This window comes from Tenrec ecaudatus, chromosome 9, assembly GCF_050624435.1.
Source record: "Tenrec ecaudatus isolate mTenEca1 chromosome 9, mTenEca1.hap1, whole genome shotgun sequence".
NCBI classification, from domain to species: Eukaryota; Metazoa; Chordata; class Mammalia; order Afrosoricida; family Tenrecidae; genus Tenrec; species Tenrec ecaudatus.
In genome coordinates, this window is record NC_134538.1 from 17,698,613 (window position 1) to 17,724,945 (window position 26,333).

General features: G+C 41.9%; 1 protein-coding gene across 1 annotated transcript in view; it reads right to left on the reverse strand.

Annotated features, from left to right (window-relative positions):
• ADAMTS17 (ADAM metallopeptidase with thrombospondin type 1 motif 17) overlaps positions 1-26,333 on the reverse strand; it is a 434,502-nt gene that overhangs the window by 241,187 nt on the left and 166,982 nt on the right. The window contains exon 8 of the mRNA XM_075557910.1: positions 12,676-12,781. Within this exon, the coding sequence (XP_075414025.1) occupies positions 12,676-12,781 (106 nt within the window). The remainder of the gene's footprint in view (positions 1-12,675; positions 12,782-26,333) is intronic.

Here is a 26,333-nt window from a genome sequence, read left to right on the forward strand (position 1 = left end):
TAGGGATCAGAGGAGAAAATGAGAAGGGGTTGACTGGCCTGAAGTTCATGACCTAGCACAAAAGGGCTAGACTTGTTGAGAATTTGTGACAAGGCCATGATCTAAAGGCAAGGTGACCAATGGGCACCCTAGTGAGGCTAAGTGAGGCAGCCCACATTGAGTTGACCAGAACCTGACCAGATGAAGAGAATATTTTCAAGCCTGTGAACTGGTGCAGGTTGCTGCTGACTTTATGGATGGTCTGTCCTGATTTGACTTGGCTTATGGATGCAGACTTCACAAGGTTCCAACTGGAAAGAAGATTCTTCACATAAAAGAACATGTTTGTCTCCTCAGAGAACTGGGCTGATGTAAGTGGGCAGTTTAGAAATTGTATCCCCCAAATTAGGAGGACAAAAGCGTGAAGCGGCTGGCTCACAAATTTTCATAAGGGGGAGAAAATATTCATTGGAATATGTTGATAGGATTATGGTTTGTGTATGTGTTTACATAAGTATAGGATATATATTTTTAATATAGAATGTTATGTTTAAATGAGGGTAGCACACATTGGATTGTATGCACTTTTGTTTTATCCTGTTAGGTACAAATATGATTTTATTATTGCTTAAAAATTATATATGGCTAAAGAGTTGTGTGAAAGTGTCAAATTGACAAGGGGTGGTCTGTGGTAGTTACATAACCTGTTGTCAATTTGAGGCTTAAGAGTGAAAGGGTAGAGTTAATCTGCCAATCAGGTCACAGCTCGATGACCTCATTTGGAGGCAGTAAGGAGATAAATAGCTCTCTGGAGGTGGAACACCCACTCACTCCCTGCAAGACACTCCATATGGCTTTCCAACAATCTTGTCAACAAGTCACATGGAGCGATACTGATGGGCCAGAGCCTTGAAGCTGGAGGAGCCGTGGAGACCCACACCAGTGCTAAGATGCTTCCACTGCCACCGGATCCACAAGACTTTCTACCCACTGACCTGTGATCTTCCTGCACTCGGCATCATTGCATGTGTTACATGAGTCTAAAGAGGATTTACAGACTGTTATCGGACATATGGGCTAATATCAGACTTATGATCTTGATCTAGACTGGGTTGGGATGTTTTCTTATTATATAATTACTCTTTTATATAAAGCTCTTTCTTATACATATGAGTGTCTCCCTGGATTTGTTTTTTTAGTCTACCCAGAGTAACACACCTGATCATCTGTGATTCTCTCTCTCTCCATCTCACCAAAAGCCCTATACTTCCCATTCCTGATGCACAGCACAGACACGTCTTCCCACATCTGGATGGTTCACTTAACTTCCTGCTCTGCGACCCAGAAAATTCCCTTTAGTGTGAACTCCAATTGTGTCAAATACAATTGTTGAGAGCATTCCCCCAGATAGTTTCCCTCTGCCCTTTGCCTACACTCCCTACTCCCCCATGGTTGGATTCTGGTCTATTCACTGCCCAGAGCTATGCTTCCCAGGTGCCTGGTTCTGCCCTTGTTCGGGAGTTATGCAGCAGGCACATGCCAAGGGACATCTTCCAACTCCAGTACCTGACCATATTAAAATGTGACCATATTAAAAATATTTCCTCATGCACAGATACATCTGGCCTTCAAAATTATGTAAACAGGGCATTTTCCAGATGCCACGGGCTGAGCCAACTAACCAGTTATTCTTGTTGTTAGGTGCCATGAATCCAGCTCATATGGATCCAGCTCAAATCTGCATGGTGTCACATTCTGCTAGAAATATCCTGAGCAGCTGGATCTAGTTTTGTGGTGTCATTGTTCAGACATAATAGCTGCACGGGTCATCTGACTGTGACTGTGGATCCTACTTGAAGTGGACTGTTACATGAAGGCAGCTGGCGACATTGGCATTGCCCTGTGGTCTTACATCTCTGTCATATGCTTCTATCTTCTACCTAGTGACAGCAGCCAGGATGGGGCTTCCAAAATAGGAACCTGGGTCCTCTCAGACCCAGATAAGCACCACACAATTGTGTGACCAAACCAGCTCATGTAATACTTTACATTTGTCTGCAAGCACAAATATGGCTCATGAGTCATCAAGCATAGCTCCCTGTTTATATATTTTTATCTCTAGACCATAGCCTTTCCCTTTCCTGGGTCCCTCTACACTTCCCTGCCAGGCCCTTGCTACTTCCAGGTCACCTGACACCTTGCTGTGCAGCATCACTGAAATCTCCGGCCCAGGAAGCACCTCATTTGATGTACCAGCTGTAAGTAAGCAGTTCCGGCTGCACTGCAAAGGTGGTACAGGATGCAGAATGCAGGGCAATGGAGAGGGATAACTCCAAACCAGGAGGAAGGACACCGATTCAACACTGTTCTGGCTCACTACCTAGTCTGGAAGGATGGAAACACTGAAGCAAGATTCAGATGGTGCCCAAAGGGACACTGTAACACATCACGAATCTGCAGTCGAGCTCCATACTGACTACTCAAAGTCTCCCAGAAAGTGTTCCTGTAAGTTCTCTCTCCCAGGGTGTGACTTAATCCAACTTGGGTCACCTGATTCATAACAGTAGCAAAATTACAGTCATGAAGCAGTGAGGCACTTAGTTCATTGTGCCAACCTGGCTGATAAGCACATGTGGGGTTAACCGAAGGGCGGAGGGATAAATGGCTCCGTGAGCCTCGCCTTTCCAGTTCTAGGTCTCTTGCTTTGTGATGGTTACACCAGGGTGCAGCTGGCCAGGCTTACTTCCTGCAAGACATCCCTGGAGGAGAAGCCACATGGACCTACCCCGATGCAACCCTGGGTGCTAGAGCAGCCGTGTGGAGACCCCTGCCAATACTGAGATGCTTACACATTCACTGACTCGGCTTTCCTCCTGCAGTCGGCATCATTGCGTCTGTTTTGTGAGATGGAGGAGGATTTTGTGGATTGGTGTTGGATATATGGGTTAATGTTGGACTTGTGGGCTTGGGCAGCACTGGGTTGGGATGTTTTCTTGATGCGCACTTAACCTTTATATAAAACTCTCTCTTATACATGAGTTTCTGTAGATTTGTTTCTCTAAAACAATATACTGTAGCAATCTGCTCATGCTTATAAGTCATAACTTTCAACGATCACCAAAAGATTAAAAAGTCCACCATTAAAGGGCAGGATGCAACCCCTGATTTCCAGCGATCCCTATAAGATTGGAGAAGAGCTTCCCTCTCCAAACATACTCTGCTAACATCTTCCGTTCACCAGGTGAACTGAAAGATAACACGTGGCTGCCTACCTGAACAGCCTTCCGCGGCTAAGAGACAATAAAGGTCAAGGATTATCATGAGAGACCTGGGGGCTGTGATTGGCAGACAGCTTACACTCCTGTTGGTAACACAGAATCACAGCCTCTCCTTTCCAGATCCCTAACAGCCCATCGTCCCTATGAAAGCCAGAGCTGTGAGTGAGCCTTCAAGGTGAGTCATCAAAAGCTGGTATCTTAACAGAGGTCCTTGCATTTCTGATGGAAATGCCCTTGATAACGTTTGTAATTCAACACCAGTTAGCAGCAGCTTCTACCTAATGACTAGTTGTATTTTTGTATACCAGTCAGCAGCAATTTCTACCTGATGACTAGTTGCATTTTTATACCAATTAGCAGCAGCAAAACCTGAAGCCTAGCTTTTGGCTTGGCTGTCACCAAAGTCAAGATACCTTGGGTCCTTTCTTTCTTTTTGACTGATTGGGATTAATTCATACATCAAATCATTCCATAGTTCAATCACACCCAGCAGAATCGTACATTTGTTACCACAATCGGTTTCCAAACATTCTTTTTCTATACAGACCACTTGACAACAGCACCCCTTCACCCCACCACCCCCTCTGTGTCCCCGTTCCTCCGAAACTCTGATTGAACTTGGTGACTCTATGAGTTCATTGGTCCTGGTTTTCATACACCAAAAATGAAAACAAACAAACAAAAATCAACAAAACAAAACCATATAACACAACTTCAACAGAGTGACCCCCAATGACATAACAGTCCTAAGATAGCCCCTAATATACACAATCAAAATCCAAATTAAACAATACAACCCAAAATACATAAGATTTTGGAAATGAGATCAGGTCTGGCATGCATCCTAGGTTGGAATCTGCTGATTAGTTTTAACTGTTCAAGTCAGCCTTACTCAACTCACCAATGCACTCCATTTAGTGACCACTTCCCTCCTGTGCTCAACTGTAGATAGAGGGGTTTCCATGGGGCTGGTTTCCTGTATAGTTCCACCAATGAATCTTGAGTTCCATGGGGCTGGTTTCCTGTAGTTCCACCAATGAATCTTGGGTTCCATGGGGCTGGTTTCCTGTATAGTTCCACCAATGAATTGTGGGTTCCATGGGGCTGATTTCCTGTAGTTCCATCAATGAATCTTGGGTTCCATGGGGTTGCTTTCCTGTAGTTCCACCAATGAATCGTGGGTTCCATGGGGCTGGTTTCCTCTAGTTCCACCAATGAATCTTGGGTTCCCACTGTGATGCAGAGCCTTCTGCAAATCAAATTCTCAGACTTCAGGCTCTGATTCCAGTCCCATCCTTCAGTTTTGGATTATATGCTTCACAATCCTTCGGTGACTCATGATGGTGTGCTTCTTCCAGGGGGACTTGGCTAACATCTCACTTAGATGGCTGCTTGTTAGGAGACAAGCCTTTAAGACCCCAGATGCTATTTTGTCTGCTAGCCGGGCACTATTGAATTTCCTCACCACATTTTGCTATAGTACCCATCTCCTCCATGTTCCCTCTCTGTGGGTGAGTATTCAGCAGGGCCATGATGTAAGAACTGATTGTTCTCAAGTTGGAGCTGGGACTTAGGGTGAGCCCCAAAACCATTCCTGGATCTTTATTTGTTTGTTTGGTCTTTAAATTTATCCTTACTTGGGAATTAACCCAAATGTCGTCATTGTGTCATTCAATCTCGTGGAACAGAATTGTATCATTGCTTCCATATTCATTTCCTGAACATCCTTGACATCATCTCCCTTTTGTCACCCCTCATCTTCACCTCCACTCTGATACTTGCTATCCCTATAGGTTCACCAACCCTGGGGTTCATTAACCGAAACCAGAAAAATGTGTTTCACAATTTCAATAGGGTAATTCCCCATTCCATAGCACCTATGAGATATACCCTGATATGAACAAAAACCAAATATTTCAGAATGATCATCACAAGTGTGAAAGAAAAACACAAATCTTAATATAACATATAGGGCAATGATGTACCAATTAACCCAGTGGAATTCTGGTGTGAAATCTCATTGGTGTAGCCTCTGGAGCATGCTGTGTGCCTTGAAGATCCAGGATTCAGTGTCCCAATGCACCATGGATGCAATCAGAAGCCAAGGTCAACATGGTCCATCTGGTGCATGTCCCCAAAGGCACTCTCTGCCTAGTATCCCCCAAAGCATTGTCAGTCATTCTTCCCTAGACCTCGAAGTCAGTCCCCCTTCTTTTCCTACCAACAAACATGCCATTGTGTTCCCCCAGACATGTTTGCTCCATGTCCCCTTTCCTGCATTGTTCTTCCTATCTGTATCCTTCTTCCCTCTGATAGAGCTGTCTATCTGTCTGGGGGAACCTCACCATATAAATACATGTCAATGCATGTTAAATAGCCTCTTTTCCCTCCCTTGATCATTCAATCCCTGCTGAAGTGAGGTGTCCTCTGGCCTAGTGTGTTTCTAAGTAATTACCTACTCAAAATGCTTACCTGGAGTAGAATGTGGATGTTTCCATAGTACCGGTCAGGCTCTCTATCAGGCTGTCTGGCCCCCCAGTCAATAGCCTGGATGCCCTACGAGCCTGGGCATGTGCCCCTTTTCCTGCTCAATACAGGATTTGTCCTATGTGCTTACCTAATTTCACTTAGAATTATGGCTTCCAGCTCCCTCCATGTGCTGAGGTGTTTCTTGGATTCATCGCTTTTTTTAGGATGTGTAACATTCCATTGTGTGTACATACAAGAGTTTCTTTATCCAATCATCTACTGCTGGAGAGTTAGGTTGTTTCCAGCTTCTTGCTATTGTGAACAGCGCTGTGATGAACATGGGGGAGGGGAGTGCAAACATCTGTTTGTGATCTGCTTCTTATTTCCTTTGGGTCTATGCCCAGTAATGGTGTTGCTGGACCATGTGGTATTTCAATTGTCATCTGTTTTAGTTTTGCCTTCCACAGTGGTTGTACATATCTACGCGACTACCAGGAGTAGATAAGTTCCAGTTAAAAAAATTTTTTTTGGCTACAGTTATGGGTGTTAGATGGTATGTCCTGGTGGTTCAAATGTCATCCTTTGTGAATTATCTGTTCAAGTCCTTTATCCACCTCTTCGGGGGATTAAGTTTTTTTTTTTTCTTTTTGTAGACTTGTAATACACTGTAGATTTTAGTAATTAGCCCTTGGTCTGTTAATAAATATATTTTCTCAGTCTGTGGGCTCTCCTTTTACTCTCTTTATTCTTCAATGTACTCAAATGTTTAATTTTAATAGGTCCCACTCATCTCATTTTGTCTTCCAGAGTGCGTTTAGCTTTGTTATCTCTATTCCCTGGGTATTCCCTGCATTAGGGCACTTAGCTTTTTCCTGATTTTCTCATCAATGATCCCGATAGCTTTGGGTTTGACATTCACATCTTTGATCCACCTCTGTGCACAGGGTGAGATACGGGTCTTGTTTCATTCTTCTGCGGGTGGATATCCAATTTTTCCAACACCATTCATTAATGAGAGCAACTGCTTCCCAGTTAATGCTTTCTGGGTCTTTGTTGAAAATCAGTTGTCTGTCTGCAAATGTTTGTATTTCTAGGTTTTCTGTCCTGACCCACTGGTCTGTGTATCTATCAATATATAGGACCAGACTGTTTTAACAACTGTAGCTGTACAGTAGGTTTTGAGGTCAGGTAGAGCAAAGACCACCTACTTTGTTCTTGATTTTGAGAAGTTTGTGCCTATCCTCGGCTTTTTACCTCCCCATATGAAGTTGGTGATCATTTTTTCATTTACTTGAAGAATGATGCTGAGATTTGGATCAGGATTGCATTGAATTTATATGTTATTTTGGGTAACACTGACATTTTTTTGTCGTCAAATACTCAAAAATTTGAGTCTTCCAATTCACAAAGATGGGACGTTCTTCTGTTTGTATAGATCCCTTCTGGTTTCTTGTAGTAATGTTCTGTAGTTTTCTTCATACAGGTCTTTAGTTATTTTGGTTAGTGAGATAGCTAGTTTATTGTGCCAGCTTGGCCGATAAACACAAGTGGAATTAATTAAAGGGTGGAGAGATAAATGGCTCGATGAGCCTCGCCTTTCTTGTCTCTCGCTCTTTGATCATAGAACCAGTGTGCGGCTGCATTGCTTGTTCTTTGCCTCAATTTACAGGCTACACTACTTGTGGGACGCCTAGCCTGTGGACTGTGTTGCTGTAAGTTGAGGTCCCTTTAAGACCACACGATTGAAAAATTTACATCTCTTGAGCTGGGGACTGACAGTTGGTGACCTGCCTTGCTGTTTTGCTGCCTGTGCTGGGAGGGCCTCGCTCTCGCTCTCTACAGAGGACTACCTGACGGCCCTCAAGACTTGAAGGACTGCGAGTGTCTCACAACTCTCTTGTGGGAGTGAGTCGCACTGAGCCATTTGTACTGCTTTATAATTTAATTGTTCATTTCTTGTATTATATATATCTGTTTATAATTTAACTGTTCATTTCTGTTTTATATCTATCTTTATAAATATATATAATTATCAGCAATCTGCTTTTATCTCTCTAGAGAACCCTGTCTAACACAGTTAGGTTTATTCCTAAGCATTCAGCTTCTGCATGGTGTTTGTGAATGGTGTTCCCTGATGTCTTTTTCAGTGTTCCTATCACTGATATATAGGAATCCATTTGATTTCTGCTTGTTAATCTCATCTCCTGCTTTACTACCAAATTCCTCTATTGTTTCCTTGAGAATCTCAATATATAAAATCCTATCATCTGCAAATAGCAAAAGTTTCACTTCTTTATTGGGCTTCTGATATATAACAAATTCTCTTACTTTATTACCTGTGGAATGCATATCCTTATGTTAAGTATCCCAGAGAGTGGGTATAAGGAACCCCAGTGGTACGTGGTTATGCTCAGCTGTTTCCCAAGGAGTCATTGATTCGAACTCACCAATCACTCTGCAGAAGAAAGCGGCAGCTGTCTGCTTTCATAAACATTATAGCTTTGGAGACCTTGGCTGTGGTTCTATTTGTCCTCAAGGATTCAATGAGTCATAAACGACTGGGCAACAAGAAGCTTGAGTTTTGGTTGAGTACATATATGTATTGTATATGTGGTCCCAAATCATTATCAGATATAGAGTGAAAATTATACACAGGCAAAGTAATTCTGGTTTCTTAACCTTTAAATCTACCTTGTAGGACTGATTCACACTGTGGATGTTCCTGGCACACAGTAGGTGCTCAGAAAATGACAGATAAGTTTTGGCTCACATATTATCAATCAGTGGTGCCAGATGCACCAACGTTACCATCCCATCCTTTTGTCCCTCACACATGCTTTAAAGACAGTGAGGGCAAACGGTTCCATTCCATTCCAAAACACAGTGGTCTTCAGCTGTCCTGTTTGTGAAGCACCTTGGCCACAGGTTTCTCCAAGAGTAAGTTGGCCTTGCCTTTTTAAACACTCACCTCAGCTGTGACCAGCTCGGATATACCTGGGAACCAGAGGGTCCTCAGACGGAGATGCTGTGACTTCAATCAACTTCTAACTCTTTAGAATAATCAAAGACAACGGATTTCCCAGGAAGACAGACCATAATCACCCAACTAGGAGAAGGACCGAAGGCTAAAAAAGTTTATGGATTTGGGTGAACAATAATGAATTTGTTTTTGTAGATAACTGGTGTTCACTAGTACACTATAAAGCCCCCTTCCAAGAAATTCTAAGCACAGCTAGCTAAATGGTACTAAAATATGGTGGACTCTAACCATTTTTCTTTGCAGACCTCCTGTGCTAAGATGTCAGTATTTGATTAGCACAATAAAACAGTCACCATGGAGAAAATGTGCCTCTTATGTCTTGAATGTCTAAGGAGGGAAGGCCTCTGGGCAGCCTGTGAACCCACACATGTGTGCAAATAGTTTTGGGTGTGTTCGCAGCATCGAATACTGAGTGCTGCAGGTCATATCAATATAGTCCAACTAATTTGATTCTAATGTACCATGCACACATCTATCACCACCTAGATGTTGGCAAATGTTTTTGTTTTGTTTTAGAAATTATTTTCTTGGAGACTCTTACAACTCACAACAATCCATACATCAACTGTATCAATCACATTTGTACATATGTTGCCTTCATCATTTCCAAAACATTTTCTTTCTACTTGAGCCCTTGGTATCAGCTCCTCTTTTTCCCCTCCCATCCACCCTCGTGAATCCTTGATAATCTATTAATTATTTTTATTTTCATATTTTACACTGTCCACTGTCTCCTTTCACCCATGTTCATCCCCCTTGGGGGGTGTACATCAATCATTGTGATTGGCTCCCCCTTTCTCTCCCCCCCACATTTCCTATACCTCCTGATATCTCCACTCTCATTATTGGTCCTAATTCTGTATGACAAGATTCTGTATGACAAGAGCTCTTATCTGGATTCTGTATGACAAGAGCTCTTATCTGTACCAAGGTACATTCTCTGGTCTAGTGGGATTTGTAAGATAGAACTGGGGTCATGCTAATGGCGGGGAGGAAGCATTAAAGAACTAGAGGAATGTTGTGTGTTTTGTAGGTGCTATACTGCACTCTGGCTGGCTCGTCCTTCCTTGTGACCCTTCTTTGATGGTTGTCCAATTGTTTACAGATGGGCTTTGGATCTCCATTACAACCCACCCCTTGTTTACATCAAAATGGTTGTTTGTTTTAGGTCTTCTGATGCCTCATAACTGATCCCATTGATACTTAGTGATCACCTGGGTTGGTATGCTTCTTCCACGTGGGTCTTGTTGCTTGCCTGATAGATGACCACTTGTTTAACTTCAAACCTTTAAGACCCCAGATGCTATATCTTATTATAGCCAGGCACCGTCAGCTTTCTTCACCACATTAGTTATGCACCCATTTTGTCCTCAGCAATCATGTCAGGAAGGTGAGCATCATAGAATGCCAGGTTATTAGAAAAAAAGTGTGCTTTCATTGAGGGAGGACTTGAGTAGAGGCCCACTATCTGTCTACTACCTTAATACTTAGCCTATAAATAGATGTGCATAGACATATATCCTTATCATTATATATTAGTATATTCACTTATGTTTATACCTCTATAACTGTCTTTTGTTTCCTAGTTCTTTCTTCTATTTCCTTTTACTATCCTCTGTCCCACTATCATGTTCTACCTTCATTTGGCTCTCTGTACTTCCTCCTGACTACATTGCACTTGATCAAAACCCAGCAGGCATTCTATGCCCTCCTCACCATTGACTTTAGATCTCTTGTTGTTCCCTTGTCCCTGGGTTTGTTGGCTCTCCTATCCTTTCCCCTCAATTTCTCCTCTCCCCTCCCCTGTCCCCCCTGGAACAATAGGCCCCATTATTTTCTCCTTGGGATTGTTTATTCTGCCTTAGATAGACATGAAAAAAAGAAAGGGAAAATAGCTTATGAATAGTTCCAGGTCTATCTGCTGACCCTTATGTTTTCCGATCAGGTACAATTAAGTGCCAAGCCCTGCCTCCCTGAGTCCAAAGTCTATTTTCAGAATTCCTTGGGGACTTTAATGCTTTGCACCTTTGCTGCTCTGTGGCACTTCCTTTGTTCTACGCCCTGGTGTGGGGGTTCAGCCCAGGCCCAATTCCCACATGGTGTCTCTGGTGCTGGCCCCCAGAGCTGTGGATCAGTAATTGGCAACTGTTTTGACAATTCTACATTCTCAGAACCTTCTGGTGTTCGCGCCTAGGTATTATGAAGGGCCTTTGCAAGATAAGCCCGGAGATGAACTTCTGAAGCATCAGCCACTGAAACCCCACTGCACACAGCAGTCCCCATGACTTGACATTAATGTAATGGGAACTAGCATTTTTTTTTCAAAGGCCAGGTGAGTCACCTATGGGAAGATAAAGCAATGGTGTGATCTTTACCAAAGCCATTTTGACTTACATTTCTCCACCCTCACTCCTCTCCAGCAACCACTCTTAAAGAAGGGTTTTTAACAACTCATAAAAATTTGATTATGCTAAATTTAAAAATATTTTCTAATAGGCACAAAAGTAAAGGGAAATATTTGAAAAATACTGTCAAAATGAAATACCCACATAATTAGAGACACCTGCTCACCTTGATCTTCTAGGTCTTGGGTCAGTAACATGTAATCTTTCTAATACATGCAGCCTTGGTGGCATAGTAGGTTATGCATTGGGCTGCTCACCACAAAGTTAGAAGTTCAAACTACCAACTACTCTGGAGAAGCAAGATGAGGCTTTCTACTTCTGTATAAGAATTGCAGTCTTAGAAACCTACAGGAGCAATTCTACCCCATCATTTAAGATCTCTATGAGTCTGAATTGACTAGAAGGCAGTGAAGTTGTATGGTTTTGTATCCACGTCACAATATCCCACAGGTATAGAAAATCCAACTATCAAACCTTTCCTCGGGAGTGGCATAAATGAAAAATGGATCCAGATAAAACAAAACAAAAAAATAAAGCCACAGAATGGCTGATATGCAAGAAATCCACCTCATTTTTAATTTTACTTATTCATTTAGTGTGACTCTTACAGAAGCTAAAGTTAATGTCCCAAGCAAGTTCCAAAAGGTTTATTTTCTCTAGGTCATTAGAAAACCTTTATAGCATTTTTTTGTAAGAACTAGATTTTCACCTGATTATATTCTAGCCCATCCAATATAAAATTCCCTACTATTTTCCATGTTCTGTGCTTTTTAATTTGAAATCTTTATCTTCTCCCTCCCCCAGTGCTCAAATAATCACATCATACTTTTTCCTTTGGACAATATTTTCAGAGAAACATAAAACAGATGCTCAACTCCGGGGGAAAAAGTAAACCTTTTAAAGTCAGGTGATCTCAACCTTGGGGCAGCACCCAGCCAGCCTCTCTGATCCCTGCTTCCTAATCTAAGAGGCTGCCTCAGATTTTCTCTGGGGCATCTTTGGGCTCTAGGACTCTCCTGTTATTTCATCAGAAAATTCTAGGGGAAATAGCCACATTCAAAAGCAGTATATGTAATTATTTTTAAAACTAAAATCCTGGAATTCTACACTAAAAACCAAACAAGCAAAAAAAAAAAACCAAAGATCTTTGTTGAAAACTGGCAGAAAAGAAATAAGGAAAATCAATACTATAAAGTTAAATCTATTTGAATATATACTTAAGAGTGAATAAAAGATCATGGTGATCAAGGGAAAGAATTATAAGTAAATATACCTCTGTAGCAGCCTCTTCTCCATACCAACTTGGCTTTAAGAATAAAAGAGAACCTCAAAGTAGCATTTAAACTCACAGAGCCCATCTGTGTTGTGATCTCAGCTCTCAGATTAGTGGTCTTGGTCTTTATTATGAACAGAGTACTGTTTGAGAATTTAAAAGACTCATGCCAGAAACAAATACTCAGAAAGGAATTTTCAAAGGCAGAACAGCACACAGGAGGACACTTACTTGTGGCCCAGCTCATGAGCGATGGTGAAGGCCAGATTGAGACCATTGTCTTCAGCAAGCACACATTTCCTCTTAGCACTGCACACACCTCCTAAGTAAGCAATTCCTGCAGTGGAGACACAAAACACATCCTCTTCAGAACTTGGGCGGCCTTTGTCCTTACTGGCAAATGTGCAGGGTCAAGAGAGGGTATTATCAAATAGCATACACTGGGATGAATCTCATCACAGGGCTGATCCCATTACTACTAGTGTACAGATGAGATTGTTTGCATGGGGCTCCAAACTCATAACCACCACCAACACAAACATCTACTTAGCCTCCCACCTGTGTCAGACTCTGCTGAACAGGCAGTGCATGTTTGCTAATTTAATCCTCATCACATATGAGAACTGCAACCATCTTCCAGTTTTTCAAACAATGGCACACATATTGCTGTAATGCTGAAAACATGACATCAACAGGGTGAACGTAGTAGACAGGTTTCAGCAGCGTTCACAGACCAAGACGGTCTAGGGTAAAAAGTCTGACAATCTTCTTCTGAGAATCAGCCACTGATAACCCTATGGAACAACAAATCCCTTCCTGGATGACGAGCCCCTCTTCTGGAAGGCGCAGTATTCAGTGGAGGTAACCATACACTCCAGTACACCATGACTGCAAGGGCGACATGCACCATGGGACATTATGCTCTGTGTACTTGGCGTTTCCATGAATGTGAGCTGTCTATTTACCTACCTACCGTGACGGAGGCAATGGAAGGTTTAGAGGGATAAAGTAACTTTCCTAAAGTCACCCAACTGAGTCTACGGGGCTGAAGTCCTAAAGCAGATCTGTCCAAATTCAGGATCCAGCTCGGGCGACGGTAGGGCAAGAAAACCACTCTGTGGTTAAGGAGGTGTTCGTCTAGGTGCCAACCCTAGCCTTGCATGGCATTAACATTGAGCACCCAAGTTTTGCTTCACAAAGCAGGCCACAGACAGCTCCACACAAAGTTCAGAAACATGTTCTAGGAGACGAAGAGGAAGCAAGAGGAAGGCCCAGAGTTGTATAGAGAATAGTGAAAGAAAAGCAAGGACATGCCCCATAGACCACTGTGCCCATCTCCTGAGAAAGGAAAGTTGGGCCAGCCTACAGCAAGAGGCAGGCAGAAGCAAGGGTAGGGTATGGATGAGGGCTGAAAACAGAGCAGGGCAGCTGCTGGGTGGGTGAACAGGAGCCAAGGTTTAGAGGAAGAGGTGTGGTTGTCTAAGGGGAAGGGCCATTCTGGACAGAGATGTGCGTGAACACAGAGTCTGAACTGTCAGGGTGTCCAAGGAGTAGGGAGCAGTCAACTCTGGCAAGGCTGAGAGGGGAGCCAGACTTCAGTCACATTGCTTAAGGCCCAAGGGGGAGTGGTCCCACGCTACCTAAAGCATCTACACACGTGTCCTCTTAGTTTCCACTGTCCTTAAACCCAAATCTACATGTTATGGATTGAACTGTCCTTATTCTGAAACCTTTGAATATCACCTCATTTATAGGTGAAGAAATAGAGTCTTTATAGCTGGAGTATGGTGGGTTGTGAGCCTATCTGAATGGTGTCTTATAAAAGAGAACAGACAGTCTAAGACAGAAAATATCCATGTGATGATGATGGTCAATAAACTACAAGGCAGGGAACATCAAGAGATGTCAGGGCAACAGAAGCTGCAAGCAACTGGGAAATATATTTTCCTACACCTGGCAAAGCAAGTATACCCTACCCTAAAGAGATTCTGAATTCAGGGTTCTAGCTTCCAGACTCGTGAGACAGAACACTACTGTTCCTTCAAATGCCACACTCTGTGGTATTTTGTAATGGTGGCCATAAGAGATGAATCCACCCCGCATCTCAGAAGCCCCTGAGTTTGTCTGGAAGACCCACCAAGGACTGGAGGTGGTGCCAGCAGAATCCTGTGTCCCCAGGATGAGGACCTGCACTGGAGTAGAGAATGGTACTCTCCTTCTTCCACTCACATTGCAGGGCATCAGACCTCTGAGAGAGCCAGCACAGACCCTGAGAACAAAACAAGCAGGCTCAGCCATCTCCATGAGAGGTTCTGAGGTCAGACATGTGGAGGAAGAGGGTACTGAGATCAGGTGTACATGACCTCTAGAGGTTCTCCAAGACATGGGCTCTGGCCACATGGAGAAGGAATACCTTTTGCTCCATCCCAGGCACTGTCCAAGTTGCCCACTGCCTCCATTAGAGGCTCCTTGCACAAATTTGCATAAGGTTTCTCAGGCAATGGGGTTAAGGAGGGTAATACGTAATTGGCAGAATGCAGAAAAGGAGGAGGACAGAGGAATAAGTTAACTAAATATCAACCCACCTTCCCATTCTCAAGAGCAAAAACAATGCCTTCTTTGTTTACATCAAATTCCAACTGCTACAGAGATCACTAACTATAGGACATGCCTTCCTTTCTTGTCCCTGTCATGGGGTGCAGGATGGAGCCCACACAGGCTCACACTTCAGGGCACTCAGCTCCTCAGGGAGACCAGCTGGGACCTGGGAGCCTGAGACTTGTTCAGCTTGGCATCATGAACCAGCATGACAGCATGCATCTGCTTTTACTTGAAAACATGCAAAGTGCTTGGCCAAGGCTGCATAATTTTTTCAGAGGAAAAATGAAATGGTTTTTGGTCACAAGTTGCTACTTTGCATGTGTTCAACTTAACTCAGCAACACAGAATGTTAGAAGGAGAAATTTGACAAGAAAGGACACAATCTGGCTTTTTCGGTACATTCAAGGTCATTCATCTGGTTTTGTTTAAAAAATGCCTTGTGGGTTGCTGTTCAATATCCACCAGTGACTAGGTGGAATGCTCCTACATAGCCCTGATAGAATGCACATCCAGCACGTACATGCATGTGCATGTGCGCAAGCACACACATTCACATGCTCGCGCATCTACTTACATGCACCCCCACAAACTCACACAGTGCATATAAATGTAGACATTTGTACACACGCACACACCAACATCGCCCTCCCACCCAGGCTGTAGTCTCTTCAGGTCAACGGATATTAGAAACAGTTATATGTGCACACCTAGGATAAGTCACTTGATGAGGGAAAAGGGAGATGCATAATGGCCAGATGTGCTGAGCTTGCTCTCCTAAGCACACTGTGGGCACAGCTGCTGTACCAGCAGACCTCAAAGCAGAATCAGCACCACACCCGGCATGGGCATGGGCATGGGCATTGGCCACAGGAAGCTCCTAGCCAGGAGCCCCAACTACATTCTCTAGTCAGAGAGTGTGCAGTGCGAGAAGAAACATGGAGCAAAAGGCCAGCACTAATTGCATTTTAATTTTTCCAAGGTGCAGGGGATTTTTAAAAACTTATTAGAAAACCAAAGTCCAGTTTATTTATAAGAAAGGGCCTCAAACAAAGGTAGGCTAAGGTCTAGCTAGCTCTTTTAAAGGTTTATTGAAATCCTAAGTGCCTAATTATAAAACCAAGCAGTAGAAAATGAGTAAAAGCAAACGGTGCCAACAGCTGAGCCTAGGAGTCGCGTGTGTTTAAGAGCTGCAGCAGAGAAAGGCTCAGAATGCTCACAACAGTGCCGAGAGGCAATCCCAGGTTGTAGCAGAAACATAGCTATGGGGAATACATCATAGCAAAACCTTCCATCTTCTGAGGCCAAAAACCACCCGCTAGTCTCTGCTGCCCTTGAAGAAACAGTGGTCTGAAAAGAAAGGTACCTTGGAGCCTGACCTTTGGAAGGAACTGACTGGGAAATATCACCAAATCCCACATCAGTTCTTGTCAAGAAAGGAAGAAGCATCAGCTTTCTCTAAAGGAATTTTTTTTTTGTAAACTGATAAGTTTTAAACACATGTTCTGAAAATAAGAAACCAGGGGGACTTTCTTATATAACCTTAAATACCCTTACGTAGAGAGCAAGGAGTTCTCCTTCCTAAAAGTGGTATTTTCAAGTTTTGACCCTTCCATGATTTAAAATTCTCTACAAAATAAACCAGAGTAAAATGTATTTGTAAAAGTTTATAAACATGAATCCCACAGATTTGCTCAGCTCTTCAGAATGAAGCAGCAGCAGGCAGGCCACTGGCATTGACTAGGGCCCTTCCTAGAGGCAGGCACGAGTTTAAAGACAGGCTCTTTCTTATCTTTTAAAAACAGTTTTGTTGCCACTTAATCTGCAGGTCACACAATTCATTAGTTCAATCATATCAAGTTTAAAAACACTTTCTTCCTCTCCCCATGGCTAAATCACTTTTAAAAGGAATTGTAGAATCACCATACATTCTAGTTCTTCCTCCCCCCTCCAACATTCACTGTTTGTTCCCACCGTCAACCTCCCTGTCTCCAAACCTACACCCCTACCTTCCTGCTAAACCCTTCCCTCGGCTCTTAGCTCTATGAATTTACTCCTTCTGTGCTTCAAAAACAGGAAACCATCAAAGATAGAAATCTAATAAAGTGGTAATGATAAAATAATAACATAAAGATAAAAATATATTTGAGTAATAAAGGATAGACCACCATGAATATTTAAAAGGCCAGGGAATACATTTTTGCAATGAAATTAGCAAGAAATATTTGCACTTGGAAGAATGGGAATGGTGATACCAGGAGGGTAGGGGGACTGTGGGAGAGGAGGGGGAAGGGAGACAGCAGTTGGTGAAAGATATAAAAATTATAATTGATCAGACTGTCATAATGGAGGGAATGGGGAGGGAGGGTACAAAGAGGAGCTGATATCAAGGGCTCATATAGAATGTAAATGTTTCAAAAATAATGATGGCAACATATGCACAAATGTGCTTGATATAATTGATGTATGGATTGTTATTGTGTAAGAGGCCCCAATAAAATGATCTTCTTTTAAAAATCACTTTATTAGGGGATCATACAACTCTTATCACAATCCATACATACATCAACTGTGTAAAGCACATGTGTACATTCATTGGCCTCATCATTCTCAAAACATTTGCTCTCCACTTAAGCCCCTGGCATCAGCTGCTCATTTCCCCCCCTCTCCCCATTCCCATCTCCCTCAAGAACCCTTGATAATTTATAAATAATTATTTTGTCATACCTTGTACTGTCCGATGTCTAATAATAATAATAAATAAGTGAATAAATTCCAAAGAAAAATATTTTCAAGTTGGGTCAAGAAGGAGATCAACTGATCTAGTATAACGTTTGCTCTATTATAATCTCGATTACATTGGTCCCTTATCTGGTAGTTAAGCTGTTTGAGACCCTTGCCTATGGCTTGGGGGATCTGCCAGTTGCTTAATCAGACTAGATGCTACGCAGATGGATTTGAGGCCCCACTCCTCCATAGCCTTCTACAAATTGGATGTTCACAATCTAGGCTCTGATACTTCCCCTGTGTCACATTTGAATTTGTTACTGTCATATTTGGATCACCAAACCTGGTGTGTTTCTTCCATGTGGACTTCGTTGACTCCTTGCATAGAAAGCAGCTTGTTTGAATACAAGTCCTTAAGGCCCCTAGACACTATTCCAAATGATAGCCGGGCACCATCTGCTTTCTTCACTTTGTGTAGCATCATATCTTCAGTGATCATTTCATGAAGGTGAATATCGACCAGGTCCATGTTTTCAGAACTAACTTCTTATATTGGGACTAGAGTTCAGTGGTAGCCCAGAATCCATCTGCTTGTTCCTGGGTGCATATATGTTTATTATAGTTATGACTTCCTGAGTTATTGTTCCCTTTATCATTATGCAGTGTCCATTGTTATCTCTTATTATGTTGTTTGCCTTGAAGTCTATCACCTCAGAGATTAATATTGCTACCTCTGTGTGATAGTTACATAATCTTATGTCAACTTAAGGGTATTATGAGTGAAGGAGTGGAATCTAACCTGTCAATCAGACCTCAACCAATGATGCCTGTGTGTGGGCATGGCCTTCTCATGGGGATTCTGGGAACTTTCTCACTCTTGATTCTGCCATCAGAAAAGATGGGCCACACACTTTGCTTCACCTTCCTGTTGAAGAGACACACTCAGGGAGCTGGAGGAGCCATATAAACACCCACGTAAGCATTGAGATGCTTCCACCACCACTGGATCCACAAAACTTTCCACCCACTGGCCATGATCTTCCTGCATTGGGCATCATTGCATGTGCTGTGTGAGTCTGAAGAGGAATTTATCGACTGCTATCAGACATATGGGCTAATATCAGACTTATGGACTTGATCTGGACTGGGCTGGGGTGTTTTCTTAATAAACAGCTACTCTATGACAGCGGTTCTCAACCTGTGGGTCGTGACCCATTTGGGGGGTTTGAACAACCTTTTCACCGGGGTCACCCAATTCATAACAATAGCACAATTACAGTTATAAAGAAGCAATGAAAATAATTTTATAGTTGGGAGGTCACCACAACATGAGGAACTGTATAAAAGGGTCACGGCATTAGGAAGGTTGAGAACCACTGCTCTATGATATAAAACTCTCTTTTACACATACATGAATGTCCCTGGATTTGTTTCTCTCATCAGCCCAGCCCAATACACCTGCTTTCCTTTGGTTGCTGTTTGCTTGGTATGGCTTTTGTCCAGCCTCTGATTTTCAATTTGTTCATGTTTTTGAGGTGTGTATCTTGTAGGTAGCATATTGAAGGGTTTCATATTGTTATCCATTCTGCTACTCTCTCTTTACTGGTGCATATAGTCCATTAACATTCAGTGAGATTACTGATATGTACCGGATATACTTGAGTATAAGCCGACCCGAATATCAGCCAAAACACCTAATTTTACCACAAAAATAGCATCAAAAATGTGCTGAAAAACTTGGCTTATACATGAGTATAAATGGTATTTGTTACTGTAATTTTGCTTTATAAATGTGTGTGTTGTGTGTATTGTGTTTAGTTCCTTTGTTCTTCCTGTGTCATTTATTTGCTTTGGGTGTTGTTCAGTGTGTGGTGTTCTTTGTGAGGAATTTTCTTGTATGTTGATATCAGGCTTGTGTGTTGTGGTTGTTGGGTTTTGGCAACAGTACTTCATTGAGTATTTTTTGTAATGGTGGTCTTTCTCTTGTGAATTCAATTAGTTTCTCGCCTTGCCTTGGTACACTTTTATTTCACCATCATGTTTTAGCTTTTTGTCAGATACAGGATTGTAAATTGACATTTTCCCCTCTTAGTACTCTGCATGTCACTCCATTGTCTTCTTGCTTGCATAGTTTCTGCATAGAAATCTGAGCTTATTCTAATTACTGACCCATCATATGTAATTTATCTTTTTTTCATTGGCTACTCTTAGAATTTTTCCCTTCTTTTTTTTGATGTCAGACATCTTGTCTACAATATGCTGGGGAGTTTTCCTTTGGGGAGCTCTCCTCGATGGAGTTCTTTAGACTTCCTAAAAATTATCTTTTTCTCCCTCAGACATTGAGGAAAGTTCTCTTGCAGGGGCTCTTGGGTCATTCTCTGTATGGATACTTTTGCTTCTTCTTCTGATATGCCTATAAGATACAGATTGCTCCTCTTAACTGTGTCCCACATTCTTCTCCAGCTTCTCTCAGTCTCTTTTGCAATTTTTGTTATTTGTTCTTCCTTTAGGTTGAAATCTATAGATCTGTCTTCCAGTTCACTAATCCTGGTTTCTATCTCTTCAGTCTGCCTCTCTGTTCTTTTACAGTCTCATGTTATTCATTTATAGTGCTGTTTAATTCTGCTCTTGTAGTGTTTGATTTTTATGTTTCTGTTTATAGAATTTCTCTGACGAGATTACTAGCTTTTCTGTTGTTTTACTTTTTCGCATATTCTTCCTTCAACTGTTCCTGCCATCTGCTACGGATGGATCACGAGATAACTCGTGAAGCAGCATGAACCTGAGTTCATTTCAAGCAATGGAAAAAAGAAATTTCCTACCAGAGCCTGTCGAGTTTGTGCTGCCCATGGAAAAAGAAGTGAAACCAGGTATATGTGCAAATTTTGGAAGGTTCCGCTTCACGGAGGAAAATGTTATACAAAGTACCATACATTAAAAAATAACTAGGAACCTTTGTTTATACATAGGTCCTATGCTAACTACAATATATGAAATAATCAAACCAAAGGGCTAGGAGATAATTTTTGCACAGTGTTTCAGGGAAAATATTTGCACACTGTCCTTGTTTCTCAATGTAGTTGTGTAGTTGTAGAGTATAGTAACAATAGTACATTGTATAACAAAGGAACGTATCAACGAATGAACAATGGGGAACAAAGAATGTATTTTTTGTTTGATATCCTGTATTTATTTCTACTGTTTTTCAAAATAATCCGGATTATGTTGTTATTTTTACAAGAAGTTTATAATTTCATGAATATTATAGTTCATAACTGTAATAATGGTCTGTGATGAAACTGGGAAAAAAATGTAATAATGTTCCACATATATTGCTAAATATTTTTTAATGTGAGACATTTTATATTAAAAAACAGAATTATAAATAAATATGATAAAAAGATGTAAACACAAATGTGTAAACACAGTTATGGTTTAATGAAAAAAAAAAAACACCCTAACAGCCGAAAAAATACACGGCCACTTGGGTAAGTTGGTAAAAAAATATCCGGTCTTTAATGTGTTAAGATCCTATTTACCTGAGACACCTCCCCTCCTTCCCCCCTCCCACCCCAGCTAAGTCCTCAATTTTCAGACTCAGGAATCTGCCCTCAGTTGGCTGAATGCCTCGGGGAGTTGGTCAAGGGGATTCTAATTGGTTGACATTGCTGCTCTTTAATTTTAGTAAATTTATGTCTACTTATCTTTATGTTGAAAATCTTGTGATCTGGAAATGATATTTCTTTCAGTGGCTCCTTATGTTGTTCTCTGTGGAGTCGCTGCTGTGTGTGCTACTTAGTCTCTATTTTGCCTGAATTTTCCCAACACTTAAATGTTTCTAGAGACAACTCTAGCAAAGTGGTTGTTAATCCAACAGCCACTGGAAACACCCAGGTGAAAGCCAAGGTTGGCAACAAAAGGCCCAGTTGCCCTCCTCTTGCTTGCCACTCTATGACCTCCTCCTGCCTGTCACTCTATCTGGCTCTTTATTATTTGACAAGTGGTATCACCAGTTTATTGTACCATGGTGGCTTGCATGTTGCTGAGATATTGAAAGTTATACCATATCTGTATTTCAAATACCAACAGGCTCATCTAGGGAGAACGGGTTTCAGGGATGCTTCCAGAATAAGAGCCTGATGAACAACTTCTGAAAAGTATCCAATGAAAATACTACAGAACATACTATTGTCCAGTTTAGTACTGGAAAAAATAACTCTAGATCAGAAGTTACTCAAAATAGTCAGTGGCTACAACAATAGACTCAAGCATACCAATGGCCATAAAGAAAGGGCTGGACCATTTTGTTCTTTTGTGCATGGGGTCTCCATGAACTGAAGTCAGCTCAACAGCAACTAATAAACCTAGCACGGCCTCCACTCGAGCACTTACTCAAGGCAAGAACACCTTGTTCTATTAAATTGGCATTCCAGGATGCACACCTTCCCGACACCATTGGTGAAGAAAAATGTACACATAAACAAACATGGTGAAGAAAGCTGACAGTGTCCGGCTATCAAAAGATATAGATAGCGTCTGGGGTCTTAAAGGCTTGAAAATAAGCAAGTGGCCATCTAGCTGAGAAGCATCAAAGCCCACATGGAAGAACACACCAGCCTGTGACCACGAGCTGTTGAAGGGATCAGGTATCAAACATCAAGGAACAAAAAATCATATTGTAAATGTGGGTGAGTGCAGAGTAGAGGCTCAAAGCCCATCAGTAGCCAACTGCATACCCCCTTACTGAAGGGTTGTAGGGAGGAGATGAGCCAGTCAGGGTTCAGAGTAACAACGATAAAACATTCCTCTATAAACTTTCCTCTCGTTTGTAAATGCTTCCCCTCCTCCCCCACTATCATGATCCCAATTCTACCTTACAAATCTGGATAGACCAGAGGATGTACATTGGCACAGATAGCAACTGGAAACACAGGGAATCCAGGGTAGATGACTCCTCCAGGACCAGTGGTGAGAGTGGCGATGCCTGGAGGGTGAAGGGAATGTGGGGTAGAAAGGGGGAACAGATTATAAGAATCAACTTATAGCCTCCTCCGTGGGGTCAGACAGTGTAACATATGACAAAATAATAATAATTTATGAATTAGGAAGACTTCATGAGGTAGGGGGTAGTGGGGAGGGAAAGGGAAAATGAGCAGCCAATATTAAGGGCTCAAATAGAAGCCAAATGTTTTGAGAATGATGATGGCAACAAATGTACATATGTGCTTGACACAATGGATGGATGTATGGATTGTGATAAGAATAGGGAGGGGGGTGGAAAAAAGAGGACCTGATGCAAGGGGCTTAAGTGGAGAGCAAATGCCTTGAGAATGATTGGGGCAGGGAATGTATGGATGCTTTATACAATTGATGTATGTATATGTATGGATTGTGGTAAGAGTTGTTTGAGACCCTAATAAAATGTAAAAGAAGAAAAGAGAAAAAAATGATTAGGGCAAAGACTGTACAGATGTGCTTTATACAATTGATGTATGTATAAGTATGAACTGTGAAAAGAATTGTATCAGCCCCAATAAATTGTTAAAAAAAAAAAGAATTGTATGAGCCCTCAATGAAATAATTTTTAAAAAATAGCAAGGGCCCAATTATACAGATAAGAAAAAGGAGGACCAGTGACTAGCTACATGGTTATTCCATGCCCAGTCAAGGGTACAAATATATGGCATATGGCATTCTGCCTCCAAACACCCCCATTCTCCAAGCAAACCCAAGGCCTTTCCTTAATAAAATTTGGGTAGTAAGCCACAGTGAACAAGCTTGAAGGATTCAGATTTCACAAGATTTAATGTGTGCTTATGAAGAGATGTGGAAGGGAAAGGATGAATGTTTCGCATATTTAAGTCTATATATGACCTGAAGATAAAAGAATAGAGGCATGGGGACAATAATATTAATACTGGTTACCTCGCTTGGACCTAGTGAAGGAATTGTTGTTAGGTGCCAGTGTGTCAGACCCAACTCATAACAACCTGTGCACTACAGAAGGACCTGCACCATCCTCCCAATCTTCCCTGTTGTAGCAATTGTGAATCCATCTGGCTGAGTCTTTCTCTTTTTTTACGGAGCATGATGTCTCTCTCCAAGGATCAGTCCCTTCTGGTAAAATGTTCATAGTACACGAGACAAAGTCTTGCCATTCTTGTATGTAAGCAGCATTTCAGACATACTTCTTCTAAGACAGATTTGTTCGTTCTTTTGACTCAACAACAAAACATTGCAGTCAAAATGTATCTGATTCAGAAGGGCTCCCACAGAGGTTTTCAAAACTGTGCATCTTTTGGGGAGCAACTGGAGGGTTTGGACCACCTACCTTGCAGTTAGAAACGCGAACATACCTGAGGGGCCATGATTATGTCATTATTCTGTAACAACACGATGATAATTCAATGCATTAATTCTTCTCTGCTCTTTGTTATTAATTGTCCGTCACATGCATTTCAAGTGACTGAAAATACCATGTTTCGGGTCAGTGCACCTTAGTCCTCAAAGAGAAGTCATTGCTCAATAACTCTGTAAAGAGGTCTTTTCCATCAGATTTTCCCAATATAATACCTCATTTGATTTCTTGACTGCTGCTACCAGGGACATGGACTATAAATCCAAGTAAAAGCAAATCCTTGACAACTTCAATCTTTTCTCCATTTAGCATGATGCTGTCTATTTGTCCAGTTGTGAGAATTTTTGTTTTCTTTACATTGAATTATAATTTATATTGAAGGTTGTATTCTTTGAACTTCATCAGTCAATGCTTCAAGCCCTCTTGGCTTTCAAAAAGCAAAACTCTGCAGAGCACAGGCTGTTAATAAGTCTTCAACCCTAATATCATGCTCTTCTTTATATAGTGCAGCTTCTCAGATGATTGGCTCTGCATATAGATTAAATAAGTATGGTGAAAAAAATACAACCCCAACCCACAACTTTCCTAATTTTAAACTACTCAGTATCCTTGTTCTATTCCAATAATTGTCTCTTTGGCTATGTACAGGTTTCACATAAACATAATCGTATATACTCAAGTATAAGCCGACCCAAATGTCAGCCGAGGCACCTAATTTTATCACAAAAACTGCATCCAAAATGTGCTGAAAAGAGGGGGTGGTCCCAATCCCAACCACGCCCCTTTCCCCAGAAGAATTTACTTCACAGGGCAGCATGGAAGCTTTATCTCAGGGAGAGGACCATGTCTGATCAGAGCAAACAGCAGCAAATTAAAGGGAAGGAAGAGAGAGTGGAGCACATCCAGGCCCACCAAGCCTTGAGAACGATATCCCTGCTCAGAGCAGCCAATGAACAGAGAAGACTATGTGGTCGGCCCCACTACGAGACACATCCTTCACTGACCCATAGCCCTACAGGGACAACACTGGAGACATGGTGTGGGAATTGCTCCCATCCCACCACACTGAGGTAAAAAACTAAGGGTGCGCAACAGAATAGCAAGGGGAACAGAGCAACGAAGTCCCCAGAAAATACCAAAATTAGACTTTGGGGCCAGGGCTTGGCACCCCATTAGACTTGACCTGAAATCACTCCAAAGGGTCAACAAACAGACCTTGAACTATTTACAGGCTTTGGGGTGTTGTTGTTGTTGTTTTGTCATTAGTTTTTCATTATTGTTGTGGTTGTTTTGTTTTCTTTTTTTACTTTGTTTTGCTTTGTCTGGCTTTTGTGCATATTATTATCTGTGCAGGACTAGCTAGATAAGATAGGCAGGACACAATCTGGAAGAGAAAACAACGGGACCAACGGTTCCAGGGGGTCATGGGAGAAGGGGTAGTGGGGGAAAGGAAGTGGTGTTAACAACCCCAGGGTCAAGGGAACAAGTGACCCAAAATCAGTGGCGAGGAGAGGGTAAGAGGTCTGGTAGGGTGTGATCAAAGGCCAAGAGAAATTACTGAAACCCAAATGAAGGCTGAGCATGATAGTGAGACAAGAGGAAAATAAAAAGAAATAGAAGAAAGAACTAGGAGGGAAGGGGTATTTACAGAGGTCTAAATACAGGGATGTGCATATGTACATATATTTATTTAAAATGACAGGGAAATAGATCTATGTGCATATATTTATAGGTTTGGTATTAAGTTAGCAGATGGACATTGGGCCTCTACTCAAGCACTCCCTCAGTGCAAGAATACTTTGTTCTATTAAACTTGCATTCCATGATGCTCACCATCCCAACACAATCTCTGAAAACAATCGGGTACATAAGCAAATGTGGTAAAGAAAGCTGATGGTTCCCAGCTATCAAAATATACAGCATCTGGGGTCTTAAAGGCTTGAAGGTGAACAAGCAGCCATCTAGCTCAGAAGCAACAAAGCCCACATGGAAGAAGCACACTGGCCTGTGTGATCAAGAGATGTCGATGGGCTGCGGTATCAGGCATCAAAGAAAACACAAAATCCTATCATTGTGAATGAGGGAGAGTGTGGAGTGGGGACCCAAAGCCCATCTGTAGGCAACTGGACATCCTTTTACAGAAGGATTACAAGGAGGAGATGAGCCAGTCAGGGTGCAGTTTAGCAATGATGAAACATGCAACTTT